The 20,835-nt window shown below is 42.9% G+C and overlaps 2 protein-coding genes across 41 annotated transcripts in view; both read left to right on the top strand.

The window, feature by feature from the left end:
• Positions 1–13,451, top strand: part of si:ch211-200p22.4 (phosphatidylinositol-binding clathrin assembly protein) — a 55,449-nt gene extending 41,998 nt beyond the window's left edge. For 6 of the 40 annotated variants that reach the window (XM_090214381.1, XM_036957741.2, XM_036957738.2 and 3 more), the window contains 9 exons: positions 248–348; positions 854–958; positions 4,728–4,886; positions 5,391–5,421; positions 6,275–6,437; positions 6,829–6,852; positions 7,546–7,602; positions 7,763–7,879; positions 8,140–13,451. In XM_090214381.1, the coding sequence (XP_090070507.1) occupies positions 248–348; positions 854–958; positions 4,728–4,886; positions 5,391–5,421; positions 6,275–6,437; positions 6,829–6,852; positions 7,546–7,602; positions 7,763–7,879; positions 8,140–8,154 (772 nt within the window). In that variant the 3' untranslated portion in view covers positions 8,155–13,451. The remainder of the gene's footprint in view (positions 1–247; positions 349–853; positions 959–4,727; positions 4,887–5,390; positions 5,422–6,274; positions 6,438–6,828; positions 6,853–7,545; positions 7,603–7,762; positions 7,880–8,139) is intronic. The other 34 variants (XM_090214405.1, XM_090214404.1, XM_090214396.1 and 31 more) reach the window with 9 other exon arrangements.
• Positions 13,452–14,195: 744 nt separating this feature from the next.
• zgc:92429 (CHORD and p23_melusin_like domain-containing protein) lies at positions 14,196–20,722 on the top strand. Its single transcript, XM_021577619.3, has 12 exons — positions 14,196–14,318; positions 15,097–15,146; positions 15,253–15,309; positions 15,476–15,627; positions 15,704–15,807; positions 16,021–16,073; positions 17,031–17,101; positions 18,759–18,861; positions 19,064–19,183; positions 19,469–19,531; positions 19,771–19,912; positions 20,179–20,722. Exons 1-12 carry the CDS (start codon positions 14,255–14,257, stop codon positions 20,322–20,324), a joined length of 1,125 nt encoding a protein of 374 aa, XP_021433294.3. The 5' UTR covers positions 14,196–14,254; the 3' UTR covers positions 20,325–20,722.
• The last annotated feature ends 113 nt before the right edge of the window (positions 20,723–20,835 follow it).

The raw sequence follows: 20,835 nt of genomic DNA, 5'->3' as shown, positions 1-20,835 counted from the left end.
TACATTCATGAATTTTGATGATGCTAACTCCTATCTGTGGCATAACATTGATTATTGTGCATTCTGTCACTGGGCCTTAATGCACAACTCAATGTAAGGTAAATTCCACCCAAAATATATAGATTTCACCTGAACTAACCCTTCAGTTGTTGATTGTTTGGGCATATAGGGGCAATTTGAATCACATTTATTTACTCATTGATTTTCTTTCCCTCTTCCCTGTCTCCTCTTATTTCTCTCTCTCTAGCATGCCCAACCTCAGTAGTGATCTATTTGACCTGCAGCCAGCCTTCCTACCTGCTGTCCAGAGCACTCCCTCGATCTCTACAGCCACCAGTGCCTGGGGAGGTAGGTCACACACACATTTGGACACACGTGCATGCAATATACACATGGAAATTCACACACACAGTTTTTATCTACTTAACCTCCTGAACCTCAGGTTCAGATCCGGGGCAGAGATGTATAGTGTTGATTAGCTGTGTATTATGTCACACACACGACACAAGTCTTAGTTAACACGTGTGTTCTGACAAGCCTCTGTCTTTAAAGTCAGGTGGCTTTTCAACTGTACAAATTCATGCTCATGTGTCTCTGAGTTCTCTTCATGTCTTCAGTCATTCATGTGTTCATTCATCCATCAGTTAATTCACTTGTTTCATCCACTTATCGTCCATCCATTCAGCCATGACTTTCTCATCCGCTAGAAGCACCTGAAATATTGTGTTTAACATTTTGTCCAATAAACATTAATTTAAAGAACATATGGTTCGACAGACACCGATACCAACCCAGAAGTTGAATAGAAACTTTACAATAGTAATATGTAGCCTTTATGACCTTTGTCCCCTAGGTGCTGCTGAGACAGCTGAGTCCTCCATGAGTGTAGATTTTGACGCTGTTTTCGGGGGCGGGGCTAGAAGACAGGCCAATTACGACGTACAGCCTGCCACCGATGGTAAAGAGACACAACAGTTGTGTCCCAAATGGCAACCTATTCCCTTTATAGTACACTACTTTTCACCAGGGCCCATAGGGCACTATATAGGGTGCCATTTCGGACACAGACAACCCTAAATAAACCTACTAAACAACCCCTGGCTTAGCTTACTGCTCCCCTATAACAACTATAATCAATTACTTTTAGTGCTGGGTCATATCTCTGATTTGGTTTTGCTAATGGCCCGCTAAGTAAATCAACCTTTTCAGGCTTGGGCCTGTATCCACAAATCGTCTTAGAGTAGGTGTACTGATCTAGGATCAGTTTTTCCTTTTTAGATCCTAATGAACACAATTATATGGACATATACCATATCAGCAATCTTACTCTGAGATGCTTTATGGATACAGGCTCTGGTTTAGATTTCTGGTTGGGTTTTGCTATGGGCCAGCTAATCCTTTAGGCCTGGGGTTTCTGCTACCACAGTTTCCATTTGTGTGTTTTTAAAGCCTTCAGTAGGAATTTCCTGGTTGTGATCTCACTCCATTCCATCTGTTTGTAACTTATCTCTTTCTCTCTCTGTGTGCGTGGCTTGTCATCTCAGTCTGTTCCTAATCGCCTGTCACTCATCCATTTGTTGTCGTCCACACAGTCCCACACTCTACACAGACAATCCATCTCTTTGGAGGCACTGAGGTGGTACCTTTCCATCTGTTCTCCTCCATCTCTTTCCCTCATCTGTCCTCTACTCCCTCCATTCTCAGCCTTTCCAAACAATTAGTTTAATAGTTAACTCCTCTTTCTTTGTAAAACTAGATTTTTCTTTCTTTCCTGCCCTCTGATCTGTATGTTATGGTGAGTGGGCTATTTTTCTGATTCTTTCCTTCTCTCTCCCTTCCTCCGTGTGCTAGTTGTCTCTGATCCTTCCCTTCTGTTTCCTGCTTGCAAAGCAGGAAGTTCTTACTTCATGAATGTGGCCTATGGCCAGATGGCACCCTATTCCCCATTGGGCTCTGGTCAAAAGTAGTGCACTATGGTAGTATGGGCTCAGGTCAAAAGTAGTGCCCTACATAGGGAATAGTTACATTTGGGACGCATAGCTATGTCAGCACAATGTCCAGAAGCTAGACATCGCTTCTTAGACAAATATTATTTGTCCTTTTTTTTGTTTTCGCTTCCTCACTTTTTTTTCTGTGATGGGAGGATAAGGAGTGATGGGAGGTGGCAGCTGTCTGTGCAGCTCTGTTGTGCTCCTTGTCTTTTTTTTCTTTTTTTCTCCCCCACGCTACTTTGTCTTGCCCTCCTTCGATCGGTCTTCCTCTTCTGTCACACACTCTGATTGCCCCTATTTGTCTCTTTCCTCTCTCCCTTCTCTGTTCCCCCCTCCCTTCTCTGTTCCCCCCTCCCTCTCTCCCTCAACCATCCCTTTTCCTACCTCTCTCCTAGTTGAGGGCAATGTGTTTCCATTTTTAGAATGACTGTTGACAGACCATTGTGGTACTAATGTAATGTTTGCACAGTGAAATACTCCATGACTGCATCCCAAATGGCAGCCTGTGGGCCTTAGTTAAAAGTAGTGCGCTATATAAGGAATGGTGTGCCATTTGGGATGGAGCCATGCAGTGTAACCAGACCAATCAGCCCTGTACAGTAATAGAGTAGTATACCACACACGCACCGGTCAGCCTACAGTACAGCCTCAATAAGTGTAATGACTCAACAACATGACACGACAAGCACATAAATCCATCATAACACAAATATAGCTACTGCTGCTGAGCCTAGAAATGGAAGGAATGGAACAAACACCCATTTCTCATAATTCTGCTACTGAGGCCGACTAGAAACTGAAGGAGTAGACAGGGCACATCTACTGTTTTAGTCTAGATATGGAATTAATATAATCCGTCAGCATAATGACAGAATATGTGGACAACTACAAATACCTAGGTGTCTGGTTAGACTGTAAACATGTCAGACACAAGGAACTACAGTGCCTTCAGGAAGTATTCATACCTGATGACTTATTCCACATCGTTGTTAGACTGAATTCAAAATGGATTAAATATATTTTCTATTTTCATCTACACACAATACCCCACAATAATTTTTTTGCAAATGTATTAAATGAAATACAGAAATATTTAATTATTGACACCCCTTTGCTATGACACTCCAAATTGAGCTCAGGTGCCTCCAATTACCTCTAATCATCCTTGAGATGTCACTACAACATGATTGGAGTCCACCTGTGGTCAATTAAATTGTTTGGATTTTGAAAGAAACACCTGTATAAGGTCCCACAATTGACAGTGCATGTCAGAGCAGAAACTATACCATGAAGTTCAGGTAACTATCCGTAGAGCTCTGGGTGAGAATTGTGATGAGGCATATATCTGAGGAAGGGTTTAAAACAACTTCTTGAATGTTAAAAGCTTCCACGAGCATTGGGGAATGGGGTAAAATACAGAACTACCCAGGCTGGTCGGACAGCCTCTAGGCACAAACTGAACAACCAGGCAAGAACATCCTTGGTCAGGGAGGTGACCAAGAACCCAACGACCTCTCTGACAACTACAGAGTTCCTTGGCTTAGATGGGAGAACCTGCCAGAAGGTCTCTACAGCACTTCACCAATCTGGGCTTTATGGGAGAGTGGCCAGACAGAAGTCACCCCTGAGAAAAAGGCACACGACGGCACGCCTGGAGTTTGCAAAAAGGCATGTGAAAGACTCTGGATTGGCAGAAGAGTCTGTGGTCTGATGATGATACAAAAATTGAACTATTTGGCCTGAATACAAAGTGCCATGTTTAACACCATCCCTACCGTGAAGCATGGGGGTGGCAGCATCATGCTATGGGGATGCTTTTCGGTGGCAGAGACTAGTATGGATCAAGAGAACAATGAATGGAACCAAATATAGCCAAGTCTTTGATAAGAACCTGCTTCATAGTGCTTATGACCTTAGACTAGGGTGAAGATTTACTTTCCAACAGGACAATGACCCCAGAGCATACAGCCAAAGCAACGCTGAAATGGCTTCAGAACAAGAATGTGAAAGTCCTTGAGTGGCCCAGCCAAAGCCCAGACTTGAATCCCATTGAACATCTGTGGAAAGACTTAGATTGCTCCCCATCTAACTTAACAGAGCTTGAGGTAATCTGTAAGGAAGAATGGGAGGAAATCCACAAATCCAGATGTGCAGAGCTTATGCAGACATACCCAAGACGACTCAAAGCTCTAATCGCAGCCAAAGTTGCTTCTACAAAGTATTGACTCAGGGGTGTGAATACTGCAAAAATGTCAAACATGTTTTACTTTGTTATTGGCTATATGTGTAAATGGGTGAGGGGCAGAAAAATCTGTTTAATCCATTTTGAGTTCAAGCTGTAAAGCAAACAAAACTGAATTCTTTCAAGGGATATGAATTATTTCTGAAGGCAATGTAAATCCAGCACAACACAAATACTGCTGCTCAGCCTAGAAATATGGTGTATAGACGGGACACAGCTACTGAGCCCTGAGCGTAGAAATAAAAGGGAACACATCCTTTTTATTTTCTGTACGTGTCATGATACTGAACAGATGGTTTGTGATCCCACAGCCTGATCTTGCCTCCCAAGTCCTCTTTTCTCTTGCTTGAGTCAAATCTTTCCTGCATGTGCGCTGCTTTTCTTTTAAGCTCATATCCCATCTGTGTGTGATACTTGACCATGCTTTGTGTTTGTCTAATCTCTGTGTATGAATAATGTCATTAAATCTATGTCTCCCTGTATCTTTCCTCCAGGGTTTGACGCTCTAGGGGACCTGCTGAAGCCCACAGTGCCCAGCCACAACCAGGCTCCTCCCATGGCCCTGCACCACCCTGGTCATCCCCATCCAGGGCACCCAGGAGGCAAGCTGCTGCCCAATGACCTTGACTCGTCCCTTGCCAACCTCGTTGGCAGTGAGTACTGTATAGACAACATACATTGTTCTTTTGTATCCTCACATCTGTCTGTTCCCGCCTCTTTCTCCCCTCTGCCTCCTCCATTTGTTTTGGTTTCTTTCGCTTTGTGCTTTCTCCTTACTTCTCATGTGACTATTTCTCCCTCCCTCTTCTCTCACCCGTGGTCTTGTCCTCTAGTGAATGTCTGCTAGTGGTAGAGATGTCAATAGAAACAGTTGGACCAGGCTAATGGTAGCGGATGGCCTATCTGCCAGAGCTCTTGCCTGAGAGCCATTGGCGGAAAGGGAGAGGACACACAGAGAGAGGAACCCAGTAGGGAGGCACTGGTCTCAGTCTACTGTATGTCTGCCTGTCTCACTGTCTTTTAGATAGGCTCGCTCACTTTTTTCAAACCCTCTGATGCTTTTGCTCTCTTCTTTCTCATACTCACTTCCTTGTTCCCTTTCTTTCTCTTGCTCTCCTCTTTCTGTCTCACCATCCCTCGCTCTCTCTCGTCCTCAGATCTGCAGTTCGGAGGAGCCCCAGCCAAGAAGTAAGTGTAGGAGTTGTGATGTGTGTCTGCATGCGTGTGTGGGTCTCTCTGAGTTGGGAAGTGATGTAGTGCCAGACTACTTCAGCATTTTCCCTAGACAATAGAATGCTTTGGTGGGCTTGCATCCTATAGTTCTCCAGTCTCAGATAGCCCCTGCTCAAAACAGTCTACTTCAAGACATGAGAAACAAAACTAAAATAAACTTTAAGTATCTAGTGAATGGAAGTTATACTCGTGTTTTTAATGACAAAACAATGTGTTGTATCAACAATGGAACAGACTGACTGCAGGGTTTTCCCTAGACGATAGACTTTATGGCGGACTGCCATCCCACTCTACTGTACTAGGGCGAGCCGACACAAAGCCCAGCCAATGATGAAAAGCTTATTTGCTGCTCAAATCTGTTGAAAAATAAATGTAAACTAAAATAACTTGCCCGCATCATTCAAATCTGCAGGATTTTTACCTGTAACAAGACACATTGAGACCTAGTGAAAAGCTTGAGCTACAATATTGTACTAATATATTTTATTTTTAACACGCTTTTCAAAAACACATGCAGGCTTGTATAACTAACCTTGTGGGGCCACACAATTCAGTATCATTCAAAATCCTGTTTTACTGAAACCTTAACCCTAGCTTCTAAACCTAATTCTAACCGTAACCCTAAACCCCATTTAGAAATAGCATTGACCTTGTGGGGACCAACAATGTCCCAAGTTGGACAAATCTTGTTCGTTTACTATTCTTGTGGAGACCAGAAGTCCTCACAAGTATAGTCAAACACGTCCACTCCTGCATACTATCCATGGTAACAGTTGATTAACGAGTGTGGTGTTTTTGCACGGTGCATTTTGTCGTTGTGTGCTCCGTTGTTCAGGCCAGACATGCAGTGGAGTCAGCCTGGAGAGAAGAAGCTAACTGGGGGACACAACTGGCAGAGCAAGACCATGACTAGCACCACGGCCTGGAACCCTGCTCCCATGGCCCCTGCACCCATGCCTGTACAACACATGGTGAGTGGTAGTGTGTGTTTGTGTATTATGTAACCTGTTTTGAGATTATGTCCAGTAAAATAGATATGCTCTAGTCAAGACTGAGTGTGTGTGCGCTAGTCAAGACTGAGTGTGTGTGCGCGCGCTAGTCAAGACTGAGTGCTGAGCTTGCCAATGGATGATTGTCGTCCCGATCTCTTCCACAATACTGACTGACTGTGGAAATCTGTCACTAACCCCTGGCCCTCCTGTCCTCCCCTCTGTCTCTTTCTGTCTCGTTCTCTTCGCTGTAATTATCTTCTGTTCTTTGCGTTGTCATCCTCATTCCTCTCGTCCTGTTTCTGCTGCGTTTAATTCACCTTCCTCATTGCCTCTCTCTCTCTCTTGCACTTTGTGCGTCCTTGCCATGCAGAATGGGATGTTCTATGCCAGTTATGTAAGTAGTAGCGTATGTCCGAAATGGCAGCCTATTCTCTATAGAGTGCACTACTTTTCACCCAGTGCCTATCTAGACTGTTTGGAGCAACTTCTGGTCTTTATTACGATCCTCTACCCAGAAGTGTAGACTCATTGTGAAGTGTACTCTCACTCCTCATGCATTTTATAGCATTTGATTGGTGCAAGCATGGCTGAAGGAAGTTTCCACCATATTTCTTACATCGGTCCATTTGTTTTGAATCTATGAGGGGGAGTGTACTCACCGGGTCAGTATCAGCTTCGTGCGCTCTCTCCCTCCCTCCTGCATTCCTCCCCTACTTGTTTTGTTTTTAAAGATAAGAGGGTTTTTTTCCCCTCCTCCCTGTACTTGTAGTTAGTGATTTCCTTACCCTACTGCCACCTGCTTTTAGAGAATATAGTGTTTATTTCTACCAGGGAGAGGCACGCTACTGTTCTCATTAGGTGCTTAACTGATAAAATACTGCAATAGGCTAATTTGTTAAAAGAACACTGCTCTAGTCAATTAGATTTTTACAACCTCGCTTCCACGCATGTTGTTTATCTGTAGTTGTGAATGTGATGGTGTCCATGAGCATCGGTGATTTCATTACCACCTCCGCTGTATAGACTCCCCTTTTTAGCCTCTCCGCTGCACTATTTGTGAGTTGCTAATCAGGTCTCTCTCTAACAGGCTCCAGCTCCTATGACATTCCCAATGACGACGCCGCAAGTGCCTATGTATGGAATGGTCAGTGCTCACACGCAACAAGACACATTCAACATCACGTGTATAACCTAGATGTATTGTCCTAGAAGAATTACTGTGGTCTAGCAGTCAAAAAAAAGAAGTGTAACCAACAAAGAGACGACATACTTGAGTACTGGAAAAATGTTTCTCCCTCTCTCAGGTCCCCCCTCAAATGGGTCAGATGGGGAGTGTACAGTTGATGGCCCCCCAGCCCATGATGTACAACCAGCCTGTACTCAGACCCACCAATCCCTTCGCCCCCATGCCTGGAGCCCAGGTAACCATGCACCATTTCTACAGCCCTACCACCGTACACCATAATACCACATCCCTATTACCCCTTTAAACCCCACAAACCTCTGTCACCATCCCTAAAGCCCAAGGAAACCATCCCCCCCAAACCATTTAGTTCAGATTGGCCCCATCCATATAGTTCAGGTACAACCCAAATGCCTGCCCAACCTTTACTTCCTCTTTGACTAGTCTTCTTTGTGTTTAACCCTGTAGTCTGTCTTTATTTCTGACTCTCTCTTTCAGATGCAGTTCATGTAATCTCATGGGGGGAGCAGAGTGCCGAAAGCGATGGCAAAAACACACGCCGAGCGAACCACCGAAGACTAAATGAACGAATGAATGAATGAACGAAGGAATGACAGACAGACGAAAGGACAGACAGAAGGAAAACCAACCAACACCAAATATGAGAGGAAGAGAGAAGAAAAAGAAAGGGAGGATCAACCCGGGAGATGAGAAGGGTGGAAGGCTAGAGCACGGAGGGGATATGTCATAATAAAGGCGCATCTCTGTCTGAAACAGCCCCCCTCCTGAAAAAAATTATAAATAGTGTATATTAAAAAAATAAACACCCAAAGCCCATTACTGGGTTTAAAACTACCTAAAACTTGAATGTGTAGGTCGTTTTCAGTCGATGGGGTCAGGGGTTAGAGGTCCTAAGTTTATTGCACTTAGGACCAGTGTATACATTATGAAGTTTCTTTGTTGGGTTAGTTTGTCTTCTGTTACGTTCTCTGGTCGTTGGTGTACATGGGTAGCCTAGGCCCTGTTACTGGGACTGTATTTATGTTGCTAATAAGCTGATATTGAGCAATTTGTCACAGAGTAAAAGAGGGATGGAGAAGAGGGGATCTAGCCATAGGCAGAAAAAACAGGTTTGGATTGAAAAAGATCTGTAGGTTAAAGTTGCATCCCACTCTATTTGGTTGCATCCACACAGGTAGGAAGATGTAGGTGTTTGGATTCAGTTTTTCTATCTCGAAGCACGTGTGTTTGCGCGCAAGCTGTTAATAAACCATTTATTTGTGAGCTGGTCTCTACCTTTCTTAGGCGACAGGTCACTAATTGGAGCGGTTTCTAGAAATCTTTATTTTAATTCTCCCAACTTTCTCACCGTTACTGATATCGATCAAACCGGTGGAACCAAAGTCACACAGTACCGTTTGTCCCTGCTCGCTTGCCATCCTTGACTGTTAGGTAGCGAAGAAAAGCACTTATGTATGTTACCCAAGGGAGCTGTTTCAGACACGGAGAAGCCTTTACCACATGCAATCAGACTGAGTATAAACATTAAGGATAGCCCTCTACACTCATCCTCACAACCACCATCCTACCACCAGCCTAACCCTCAACCTCTTCTGTCTATTTGTCCATGGAGAGCCACTGGAGAACTGTTGTAAAGTGTTTTTAATCCCTCTCTCTACTTTATTTGTGTCTCTTGTAAAAACAGTTTCTTCTTCATCCTCAGTGTGTCCTTAGATGTTGACGGATTCGCACGCACACTAAATTACACACACAAAGCATGTTATACACACACACACACACCCACCCACGCGCATTAACGTGTAGACACACACACTCACACACACACACCTCCATCCTGCGGAAACAATGTTTGATTTCAGAATAGGATCATTCTGACAGTTGATGTCACAATTTGTGTTTCCTCTCTCATAATGTCCATTGCTCTCGATGGTGTCCTATTGTTGCTAAAGCCATATGCAGTCATTTTCTTCCCAACTGTCAAGATGGGTCAAATGAAAGGATGTCAAAGTAACTTTTTGTGTCAAAGGAAGGATATTGTCAAACTGTTGATGACTCAACATAACTGTTTCATGTTTTTATTTTGAACAAATATATGTGCCAATAAGTTTGGTACTGGTTAGCGCTGAATGAAACTTAATTGCCAAGGGTTACTTTATTGTTAAATATTTGGGGGACATGGAGTTGAAATGGACAATACTGGTTTTAGCATACTCTTGGTCCCATAGGCTTTATAAAAGATGTCAATGTAACTGAACTGTTGGTGCCAAAGGTCAAAACAGGTATAGGGTCACAGTTGCCATACTTTTCGCTGTCTAATTCCCCTGTAATAACACACATTGGTTTGTTATATATGCCATGCGTTTCTCATTGAGGACTGTTTTCTGTTTACTTCCTATATCTTGACGCTGAAGCCAATAGTGAGTTATGCCCCCTAGTTATGTTATATATATATCATTATATTTTGATGAACAAGCTGAAATGTTTCACTGGTATGACCACATTCAGAACCTGAAAGAAAGGAGAGTTGGTGATAAATGAATGGATCAAATGAAAGTGTATTGCTCACGTACACAGATTTGCAGGTGCAGCGGAGTGCTTGTGTTTTGAATGCACATGCAGATCCCTAAGACGAACCCTTCCCCTTGTCTCGGTCCACATCACCAGTGAGTTGAGTACTGTGGAGCGTCTAACTGATCCTTTTCACTTTCTAGTAGACCTAGCGCTCTAGAACACTATCTTAGCATCTTTGCTGCTCTCTGGTCTAGTGTGCATAGCTCTATATTCACCTCTTGGTGACTTGCCAATTGCCATTGTCTTCAAGATTATCTTGGTGGATCGTCACTGTCTAGTAGACCTAGCTCTAATTTCCCCTCTTAGCCTCTTTGTCACTGTGTCTAGCATGTATAGCTTTATCTTCTCCTGGTTTTTCTTTTCTGTCAAGTTTATGTGTCAAACTCATTCGCTCCACCCTTGTACTTGTTTTAAAGTCACGAATTAGTAACTCCCCTCACCTGGTTGTCTAGGTCTTAATTGAAAGGAGAAAAAAACAAAAACCAGCAGACGCTCGGCCCTCCATGGAATGAGTTTGACCGCCCTGGTCTATATTTAAAGAATTGTCTCCAGGATCACTTTAGATTCATTCCCCTTCTGACCTCGTTTCATTGTCTAGTATAACTATATTTAGATAGAATCTCCTATTGGAGTCTTCACTGTCCAGTATGTATAGCTCTAGATTCTTCTTGCTTCTGCTTTTGTAGATGATACATTACAATCCCCTTTTTCTTATAACTTCCTGTTTCTTCACTGGACTCTGTCATAGGCCTTCACTTAATCATGCTGTGAGTGGGCGTGTACGCCATCTTTAAACTTAAACTGTCTCTGATTGGATCATATGCATTTTATGTCTTGTCGGTGAAACCAAACTATCCACAATGGCTAAGGGGGATGTATACTCTCAATGAGGAATTAAGTCTGTAGTCTTTAAGTATTTGAGGGTTCTGGTGGCACTAGTCTTTGTCTGTAGGAAGGATTGCCTCGCGATAGTAGTACCTGTGTAAACGGGGGTTGAGAACCAGTGGTGGTCGTTTGGAAGTTAAAGGTCCAATGCAGCTGTTTTCATCTCTATTTCAAATCCTTTCTAGGTAACAATTACTACCTTTTTGATTGTTTTCAATTAAAATGGTCAAAAATAAGCAAAGATATCAGTTTCTCAAGCAAGAATTGTGTTAAGATTGTCAGGGAGTGGTCTGAGTGGGGAGGGGAATGCTAGCTGTAGGTTTGGAACGCTCTTATTGGTCTATTAAATTTACCGCCTGGTGACGTCACCAAGCAAGCCAAAACGCCATCCCACCAAAACAGGCTGAAATTTGACTGTCTTTTCAAACATCTCTAACACTAAAATGGCATTATCATTTTCACAATATCACACTATTATTCCAACCTTACTATGTGGATATATATTAAACACAGAAACCCTTCTCTGGGCTCCTCATACTGTGACAGTCCCTTACTCAGGAGGGTAGGAAGCTCTGGGTAGAAGTTGCTCTGAGACCGATCTAGGATCTGCAAACCCTTGGGGGAGAAATGCAAAACTGACCTTAGATCAGTGTCTAGGGACAACTGTATTTGTATCCCAATGGCACCCTATTCCCTATGTAGGCCTCTGGTCAAAAGTAGTGTACTATATGGGGAATAATGCCATTTGGCACACAATCCTTGTTTGGCACTGAAGTTGATGAGCACAGCTTTTTCTCTGGAATTTATCATGTCTTATGTTCTCTGGTTCTTCAGTAGTTTCATTTCTCTCTGAGTCATTTTTAAACTAGATTGTTGTTCTGCATGGTACCCGGCCTGCCTGTGTTTTGTCTTTGAACTGGTTTCAAAATAGTGGAAGAATAGCAGAGGGGGAGAGAGACAGTGTGGAGACTACAATGTTGATTGTCCTATTATAATCTTAGGGGGTGCGTCTCAATCTTGTCTTTTTCTCTCGTCTTCTAAGACCTAAAGAGCGTTAGCTCCCAGAGCGAATGCCAACAATGTCAAATCACGCTGGTGGTCTGTTTTATGGTAGGCTTTTCTTCCCCTGTGCATGGTCGTGATGTGTTCTTTCTACAGCTCCCCTTAAAAACATGATCTGATTTACTGTCTGTTAAAACTCCGGGTTCCGGATTGTCATGGTTGCATTTCTGATTACATGCCGCAAGGACAGACACCCCTAACCATAGCTCTAGGGTGAATCTCAATAGTCTTTCCTTGGCTCATTGCGTCCTCTGTCCTCAACGCATTGGAGGAGGTGGTCTGGGGGTGTAGCCAAACCCTTTTACTTTTCCAAAGATGCCACGTTACTTTTTCCCTTTATTGAAATGGGTCTTTCTGATCATATCTGCAAGTGTAGCACCCTCTAGTGGCGAGTCCCTGTAGTAACACAGTAATTGAAGATGTCATCAACCTGAAATGAAAAAGGAACAGGGAAAAAGAGGAATGGCTTTTTGGGGTTATAAACGGATAAATCTCTCCATAAAATTCATCAGTTTATCTGTTATAAACTGATACATTTGCTCATTTTCAGTCAGTGTTTGTTCAATGATCATGTGCACATTTTTTCCCTACATTTTTTTTGGAAACTACCCTTCTGATAGCTGAACTGGTGATAACTATGTAAATAGAAACATGCAAACACATACACACATATACATCACAATCCCTGTATTGTACTATACAGGGAATATGGGCTGCGTTTACAAGGGCAGCCCAATTCTGATCTTTTGCCCAATTATTGGTAAAAGAGCTGATCTGACTGGTCAAAGAGAAATGATTTGAATTTGGCTGCCTGTGTAAACGCAGCCATGGTGTCATTTGGGACACATCCATACACACACATCAGCCATAATGTTATTTTTGTCTTTGTATTATTATTTTTCTGAACATGAGAGCTATTTGAGATTTGCATTATACAGTATATAGATATATAATAATACCCAAGGGGTGATTAAACGTATGAAGAAGGGGATTGGCTGCATATCTACAGGTTGCCAATGGATGTCATTGATTGTCAAGGATGCCAAATGATTCAGAGAATCACACCTTTGTCTCTGATTCTTCTTCTTGTTCTTCCCCCTCTTTGTACATTTTTATTTATTTCTGCAGAAATATTAGGATTTTATTAAGCATGGAAATAATACAAAACGAACGTTACAGAAATACAAAAATCATTGGCTTTTATTTTACTTACTGTGTTTTATTTTGATTATCTTTTTTTGGAAGAAATAAAGTCATTTTCCATTCCTAAAGCATTTGGTGATTTTAATGATAATTTGTTTTGTAGTGTGGAGTGTCTGCACTGAGTAAGGCTTGCTGCTTAAAACAATCTCCACTTACATTTTTGTAGATGCTCTTATTCAAAATGTCTGGAACCCACAACCCTTGCGTTGCAAGCACCATTCTCTTACAACTGAGCCACATGGGACCCGTTAGTGTTAGCGTATACGGTTTGCAGCATGGTAAGCGGCTTATTCTGACAGGTTTTAGCCGAGCGTTTCTCAAACGTTGTCCTCGGGACCCCAAAAGGTGCGCGTTTTTGTTTTTTGCCCGAGCACTACACAGCAGATTCAAATGATCAAAGCTTGATGATATATTTGAATCAGCTGTGTAGTGCTAGGGCAAAAACCAAAATGTGCACCCCTTTGGGAGACCCTTTCTTAGCCCCAGCTGCCATGCCAGGACACACCTACACGTGTGCTTAGTGCAGTACACACACAGGCAGACAGATGGCCAGGACAGGAGAGAGGAATGCCAAGCCACTACTAGATAAGGACTGACAGCTGAAGAGAGAGAGGCGATGACTGGTGGCTATTTTTAAAATTCATTCAGCCAGGCCAAGCAGAGACCCCCTCTCATTCCTCTCTTAGACACCCTAGATCTCTCTCGTTCTTTCTCTCATTCCCTCGCTTCTCTTCTATCCGGGAGAAAGTTCTGGAAGACTGTGTGGGATTAAAGTTTCGAAGCCCCTCGAAGAGGAAAAAGAAGAGCGGGTTAGCGAAAGGGAAAGTTAGGTAGAAGAGTTACGAGAGGACAAACTAAATACTAGGCCAATATGGCTCTTCTTTGCTACAACAAAGGCTGTGGAGAGAAGTTTGATGCTGACAAGAACAAAGACGGTAAAACCACTTGCTACTTTTAACTCAAACACACGGTTTATTAGTCACTGTTATACTGCGATGGTACACAGGTTGGATTGAATGCACTGTAGACAATGACAGTTTATTAGTAATGAATAATATTATTTGGATTAAATGTATGTTGCAAATATTGCAAGGTATTTGAGTTTTCAGTGTATTGTAGACTAATACTGTTTTTGAATGGACAAATGTAGAGGGGATCATGTGTATTATGGTAATAGTTAATGTGTAATAGCATAGATTATGATAGTCTGACAGACCCCTTTGGGACAGAGGTGGGAATTGACAGGTGTTTTTAGCAGAATTGAAGGGGCCAGTTTCGCAGACGAAGATTGATCCCATACTAATAGACTAAAACACATTTTCAGTTAAGCATCTTTGGGTCCAGAAAACTGGCCTAGTCATCCACACATTGGCATATCATGGAGAGATTCTGGCTTGAGAGATTGTATTGTAGGCATGTGTGTGCAATTGTTGCGCTTGTGTGACAGATGTGCATATGAGAGAGACAGACACTGAGTGAAAGCATGCGCCGACATAATTTTCCTCGTCTTTAGGTCACCGAGTAGAGGTCTCCTCTTCATAGCAACTGTTAGGTTAGTTAATGCCTTATATGGGCCCAACCCCTTCCCTCTTATGTCCAGAACTCTTGACAGCTGTCTGGGAGACCCTGCTGATTGTGTGTGTGTGTGCCTGCTTGTCTGTGACAAGTTACAACGTTTGTGACAAGTACCTTTTATTGTTTCTCGCCCTCTAGATGCCTGTCTTCATCATCCAGGTGTTCCCATCTTCCACGATGCTCTGAAGGTATATCAATAAAACACATTTCAGAAACTTACAGATGAGAATCAATAAATATGAAACTATGCTCACAGTACTTGATCAAATTGATAAACAACGCGTGTGTGTCCAGGGTTGGTCTTGTTGTAGGAAGAGAACCACAGACTTCTCTGAATTCCTTTCTATCAAGGTAAGGACCATGTGGGACCAACTGGGTTTGAAGTCAAGACTGTTTTAACCCACTGAGCTGAAGCATATAGGCATTAGCTCAGGGAACAGTACTTATCAAGTATATGCAGTAGTTTGCTGTCAGGGTACTCTGTACGCAGTATCCTGACATTACTTTTCTATTGTAGGGCTGCACCCAGGGGCGTCATAGTAACGAAAAGCCCCAGGAGCCTATGCAGCCGACAGTGACATCAGACAAGAACGGTGTGAGAAACAACAGAGAGGAGATAATTTACCAGGGGCCCAAATCAGCTGAGGCACTGCAGAAAGAGAGACCCAGGTAGGGTCAGCTTGCTCAGATGGCTGATTAGGTGTTTGTTTATTTATTTAAATTATGTATTTATTGTCCTTTACAGTTCAGATGAGGATAAGACCAAACTGAAGCTGAAGGTGTCCGCCTCTCTGACTCAGGTTCTGGAGAAGATGGAAATCAGCAGCAAGGCAGAACTAAAAAAGAAAGGTGTGTGTGTGTATCCCTCCCATACCTTCTCTGTTTGGTATCCCCTTGTTGTTCAAATCGTTGGTTTCTATATAATAGCAGTGCATTTCAATGCTTCTGTTGACTAATACCAATACTTCTCTGAAATATATTATTTTGAAACTACTTGGGTAGTATAACCTCCCCTGTCCTTCTGACCCTTCCTGTCTTTATTTCTCTCTCTCACCCTCACAGAGACTGCAGTTGTCATGCAGGGAACACGATGCAAGAACACAGGATGCAAAACAGTAGGTGTTTCTATTCATTTTTTATTGGTGCTTTTATTTATTTTTTCTCCCCAATTTCGTGATATGCAATTGGTAGTTACAGTCTTGTCCCATCGTTGCAACTCCTACGGACTCAGGAGAGGCGAAGGTCGAGAGCCATAAGTCCTCCGAAACACGACCCCGCCCAAGCCGCACTGCTTCTTGACACACTGTTTGCTTAACCCGGAAGCTAGCCGCACCAGGAAACACTGTGCAGCTGGCAACCGAAGTCAGCATGCATGCGCCCGGCTGCCGCTAGAAAGCGATGGGACAAGGACATCCCAGCCGTCCAAACCCTCCCCTAACCCGGACCCACACTGGGCCAATTGTGAGCCGCCTCATGGGTCTCCCGGTCACGGCTGGCTGCAACACAGTCCGGGATCGAACCCGGATCTGTAGTGACGCCTTAGACCGCTGGCCACTCGGGAGGCCAGGTGTCTCTTTTGTGTGTCTGTGTATGTGTGTCTTTGTGTGTGTGTGCTTGCGCTCGTGTGTATGTATGTTAGTGTGTGTTTCACAGAGAAGGGAGTAAAACAGTTGATATGCAGTAACTCCTGTCTTTGATAATGAATTTGTTGCATTCTGCTGATGTTAGGGTAACAGCCAGTCTCAGACAGTGTTAACTCTTTCCCGTAATTCAACAGTTTGTTCCAGAGCCTTATATTCTAGAGAGTTGGGTCGATTTTACGAATGTTGAATATTGTTCCAATTCTAGACATTCAGTTGCATATCATTATTTAAATGTTAATAGGTAGCTAACATGGCTGCCATATAATGTTGTAGTATCATGTAAATGCATCACAATGCAGAAACCTCAATGTCCCAACTCTCTCATTAGAAAAATGTTGTCATCTTAAAATTGTTGTTAGCATGTTAGTTATCCCCCTACCTGAGAGGAGAATTCAGTAGATGATTGTTGTTTGTTGTTGTTGTTGACAGCAATACCAGGGCCCAGAGACCAACGGAGAGACCTGTACACACCACCCTGGAGCACCTGTCTTCCACGAGGGGTAAGACGAGGACTGTATTATACTTACAGCGCATTCTGAAAATATTCATATCCCACCTCCACATTTTGTTGCGGCCTTATTTTGAAATGGATGAAATAAATATTTTTTCCTAATCCATCTACACACAATACCCCATAATGACAAAGCGAAAAAAGGGTTTTCGAAATGTTTGCAAATATATTACAATTTAAAGGTGTTCAGATCCTTTGCTTTGAGACTCAAAATTGAGCTCAGGTACAACCTGTTTCCATTGATCATCCTTGAGATGTTTCTACATTTTGATTGGAGTTCACCTGTGGTAAATTCAATTGATTGGACATGATTTGGAAAGGCACACACCTGTCTATATAAGGTCCCACAGTTGACAGTGCATGCCAGAGCAAAAACCAAGCCATTAGGTCGACGGAATTGTCCGTAGAACTCAGAGACAGAATTGTGTCGTGGCACAGCTGTGGGGAAGGGTACCAAAACATTTCTGCAGCATTGAAGGTCCCCAAGAACACAGTGGCCTCCATCATTCTTAAATGGAAGAAGTTTGGAACCACCAAGACTCTTACTAGAGCTGGTCGCCCGGCCAAACTGAGCAATCTGGGGAGGTGAGGTGACCAAGAACCCAAAGATCACTCTGACAGAGCTCCAGAGTTCCTCTGTTGAAATGGGAGAACCTTCCAGAAGGACAATCATGTCTGCAGCACTCCATTAATCAGGCCTTTATGATAGAGTTGCCAAAAGGCACCTAAGGAACTCTCAGACCATGAGAAACAAGATTCTCTGGTCTGATGAAACCAAGATTGAACTCTTTGGCCTGAATACCAAGCGTCACGTCTAGAGGAAACCTGGCATCATCCCTACGGTAAAGCATGGTGGTGGCAGCATCATGCTGTGGGGATGTTAAGAACTGGGAAACTACTCAGGATCAAGGGAAAGATGACCGGGCAAAGTACAGAGAGATCCTTGATGGAAACCTGCTCCAGAGCGCTCAGGACCTCAGACTGGTGTGACGGTTCACCTTCCAACAGGACAGTGACCCTAACCACACAGCCAAGACAACGCAGGGGTGGCTTCGGGACAAGTCTCCGAATGTCCTTGAGTGGCCCAGCCAAAGCCCAGACTTGAACTCGATCGAACATCTCTGGAGAGACCTGAAAATAGCTGAGAGGATCTGCGGAGAAGAATGGGAGAAACTCCCCAAATACAAGCGTGCCAAGCTTGCAGTGTCATACCCAAGAAGACTCAAGGCTGTAATCGTTGCCAAAGGTGCTTCAACAAAGTACTGAGTAAAGGGTCTGAATACTTACGTAAATGTGATATTTTCGTTTTAAATGTAATACATTTGCAAAAAAATCTAAACCCGTTGTTGTTTTGTCGTTATGGGGTATTGTGTGTAGATTGATCAATTTAAAAAAACAGTTTAATCAGTTTTATAATGTAAAGTAACAAAATGTGGAAAAGTCAAGGGGTCTGAATACTTTCCGAATATACTGTGTCCATGCCTGTATTATACAATACTATTATATACTCTTCTACGTGTATAAGTACTAGAGCTGTTGCTGTGTAAAGACCATAGACTTTAATGCTGCTTTATTATGAACATATGAAATGTAATATTAATGTAATACCGTAGGTATAATACGGTGCTGTAATTCTAACCTTACAGGTATAAGTACTGGGGTTGTTGCTGTGTGAAGACTATAGACTTTAATGCTTTTCTGGATCAGAAGGGTTGTACCAATGGCAAACATCGCTGGGTCCAAAAAGTGGTCAGTGTTAGCCCTCCTCTCTCTCCTTTTCACCTTTTCTTAATGTCCGGGTTTCGTTCTGTTGCCAATTGTGCCTGTTTTTTGTTTTTTTTACATGAAAATCACTTGGACATTTTGCTGTAAACAGTTAACTGTAAACTCTGGGGCTATTGCCTTTTCTCTCTCTTTCTCTCTCTTTCTCTCTGAATGTTTGTTTGTGCAGAACAATAAGAAGGTTGCGTGTAGACATGACTGGCACCAGACAGCCACACAGGTCTACGTGACCATCTATGCCAAGAACGCCAACCCTGAACTGTCCTACGTCGAGGCTAACCGCACAGTGGTAAGAATGGGCTACACACACACACACACACACACACACACACACACACACACACACACACACACACACGAACGCAGACATACAAGAACGCCAACCCTCAACTGTCCTCCGTCAAAGCCAATCACAGAGTGGTAACACATACACACGCATATTGACTTTTGGCATATACACACATTGACTTTTGCATATGTTGTTTTCCCGCTGGTGTTTTGTGTAAGGTTGTTAATGATGATTAACATCTCTCTTTCTCTCTCTACCGCCCTGTCCCTATCTCTATTCCTGTAGCTGACCTGTCACATCCAGTTTGAGGACAACAAGATTTTCCATAAGGACTACCATCTGTGGGGGGTGAGGGGCAATGATTTTCCTGTCTTCTTTTTTATTATTATTATTATTATTATTTTTACCTCTTGAATTGTTTCCAGCCTCTCTTTGTACTATACATTCCTCTTTCTTTCTGGCTTGTGTTTCTGTTTTCTATTTCCCTCTTCCTGTCTCTTTCGCCTTTCTCTCCCCTCTAAACACCAACCAACAACTATCCCCACCATAACCCTAAACCTCATATCCCTCTTCCTCCTCTACTCTAGGTAGCGGATGTAGCCAACAGTGGGGTCAACATGGTTTCGTCTAAGGTGGAAGTGTCGCTCCGTAAGGCAGATGCTGTGGCCTGGGGAAAACTAGAGGACCCCAAGTTCAAACCAGAACCCGAACCCCAGGATCTGGACATGGGTACTGTAAACATCCCCCTTTATGTTGTTTTATCTTGTGATTTATAAAGGAAGTGTTTGTTCGACCGGCAGGATGACAAAATACATTTAGGCATTGGGGTCAAAATAAATTAAGGTTAGGCTTAAGATTAAGTTTAGGAACAATGGTTAGGTTAAGGTTAAAGGTTAGGGAAACGCATAAACGTTAACATTCGGGGTTAGACACCGTCAATTTCTGCCATAATCAAAACATCGACTGGGTTCACAATATTGCTCACTGTGTTACAGGTTACACCGATGAGGCCGACGACCCCAGTCAGTGGGACAGGGACATCGACGACGATGACATCAGTGATTCAGACGAGGAGTGGGAGAAACCGCAGATCATCCAGAATCCTCCAGAAGAGGATGAGATGCCCGTGTTAGAAGGCTAAATTGATTAGTTGATTTATTGATTATGTCTGTGGTCGGTCAAGACGGTAACGGTCAAGAGGATGCTCTGACTGGCTGTGAGATTGAGTCTTGTTAGAGTACTTTATTGTCCATTTTCCTTAGTCTAAGGCCATGGTATGGCTGTAATATTGTTACTGGTTTTTAATTTATAAAGAAATTGTATTTGAATTTGTTTTATGTATTGATCTCTACTGTATTCACAGAAACAAATAAGGAATATCAACCTGTTATAGGTGAGTTTTCGTCTTCTGCCCTCTAGTACATATTAGGCCATTGTCAGGCATCAGACAAATCTGTGTCAGAGTCAATGTCCTAACATGGACACCGTACTCTGGTTTCATTGCAATTAAATAAGAAAGGCCTACCGTATTGAAAAGTCCATCTGTCCGTTCTACATCATTCCTGTTTGAATGTGACTTGTTTGACGCTAAATGGGCCTGCTGTGCTGTGATATTCATTAGACAGATGGAGTTTCTCTTTTGTTTTAATGTG

Source organism: Oncorhynchus mykiss, chromosome 21, assembly GCF_057628025.1.
Source record: "Oncorhynchus mykiss isolate SJ-2025 chromosome 21, ASM5762802v1, whole genome shotgun sequence".
Classification (NCBI taxonomy): Eukaryota; Metazoa; Chordata; class Actinopteri; order Salmoniformes; family Salmonidae; genus Oncorhynchus; species Oncorhynchus mykiss.
This window is presented reverse-complemented; position numbering and strand designations above follow the sequence as displayed.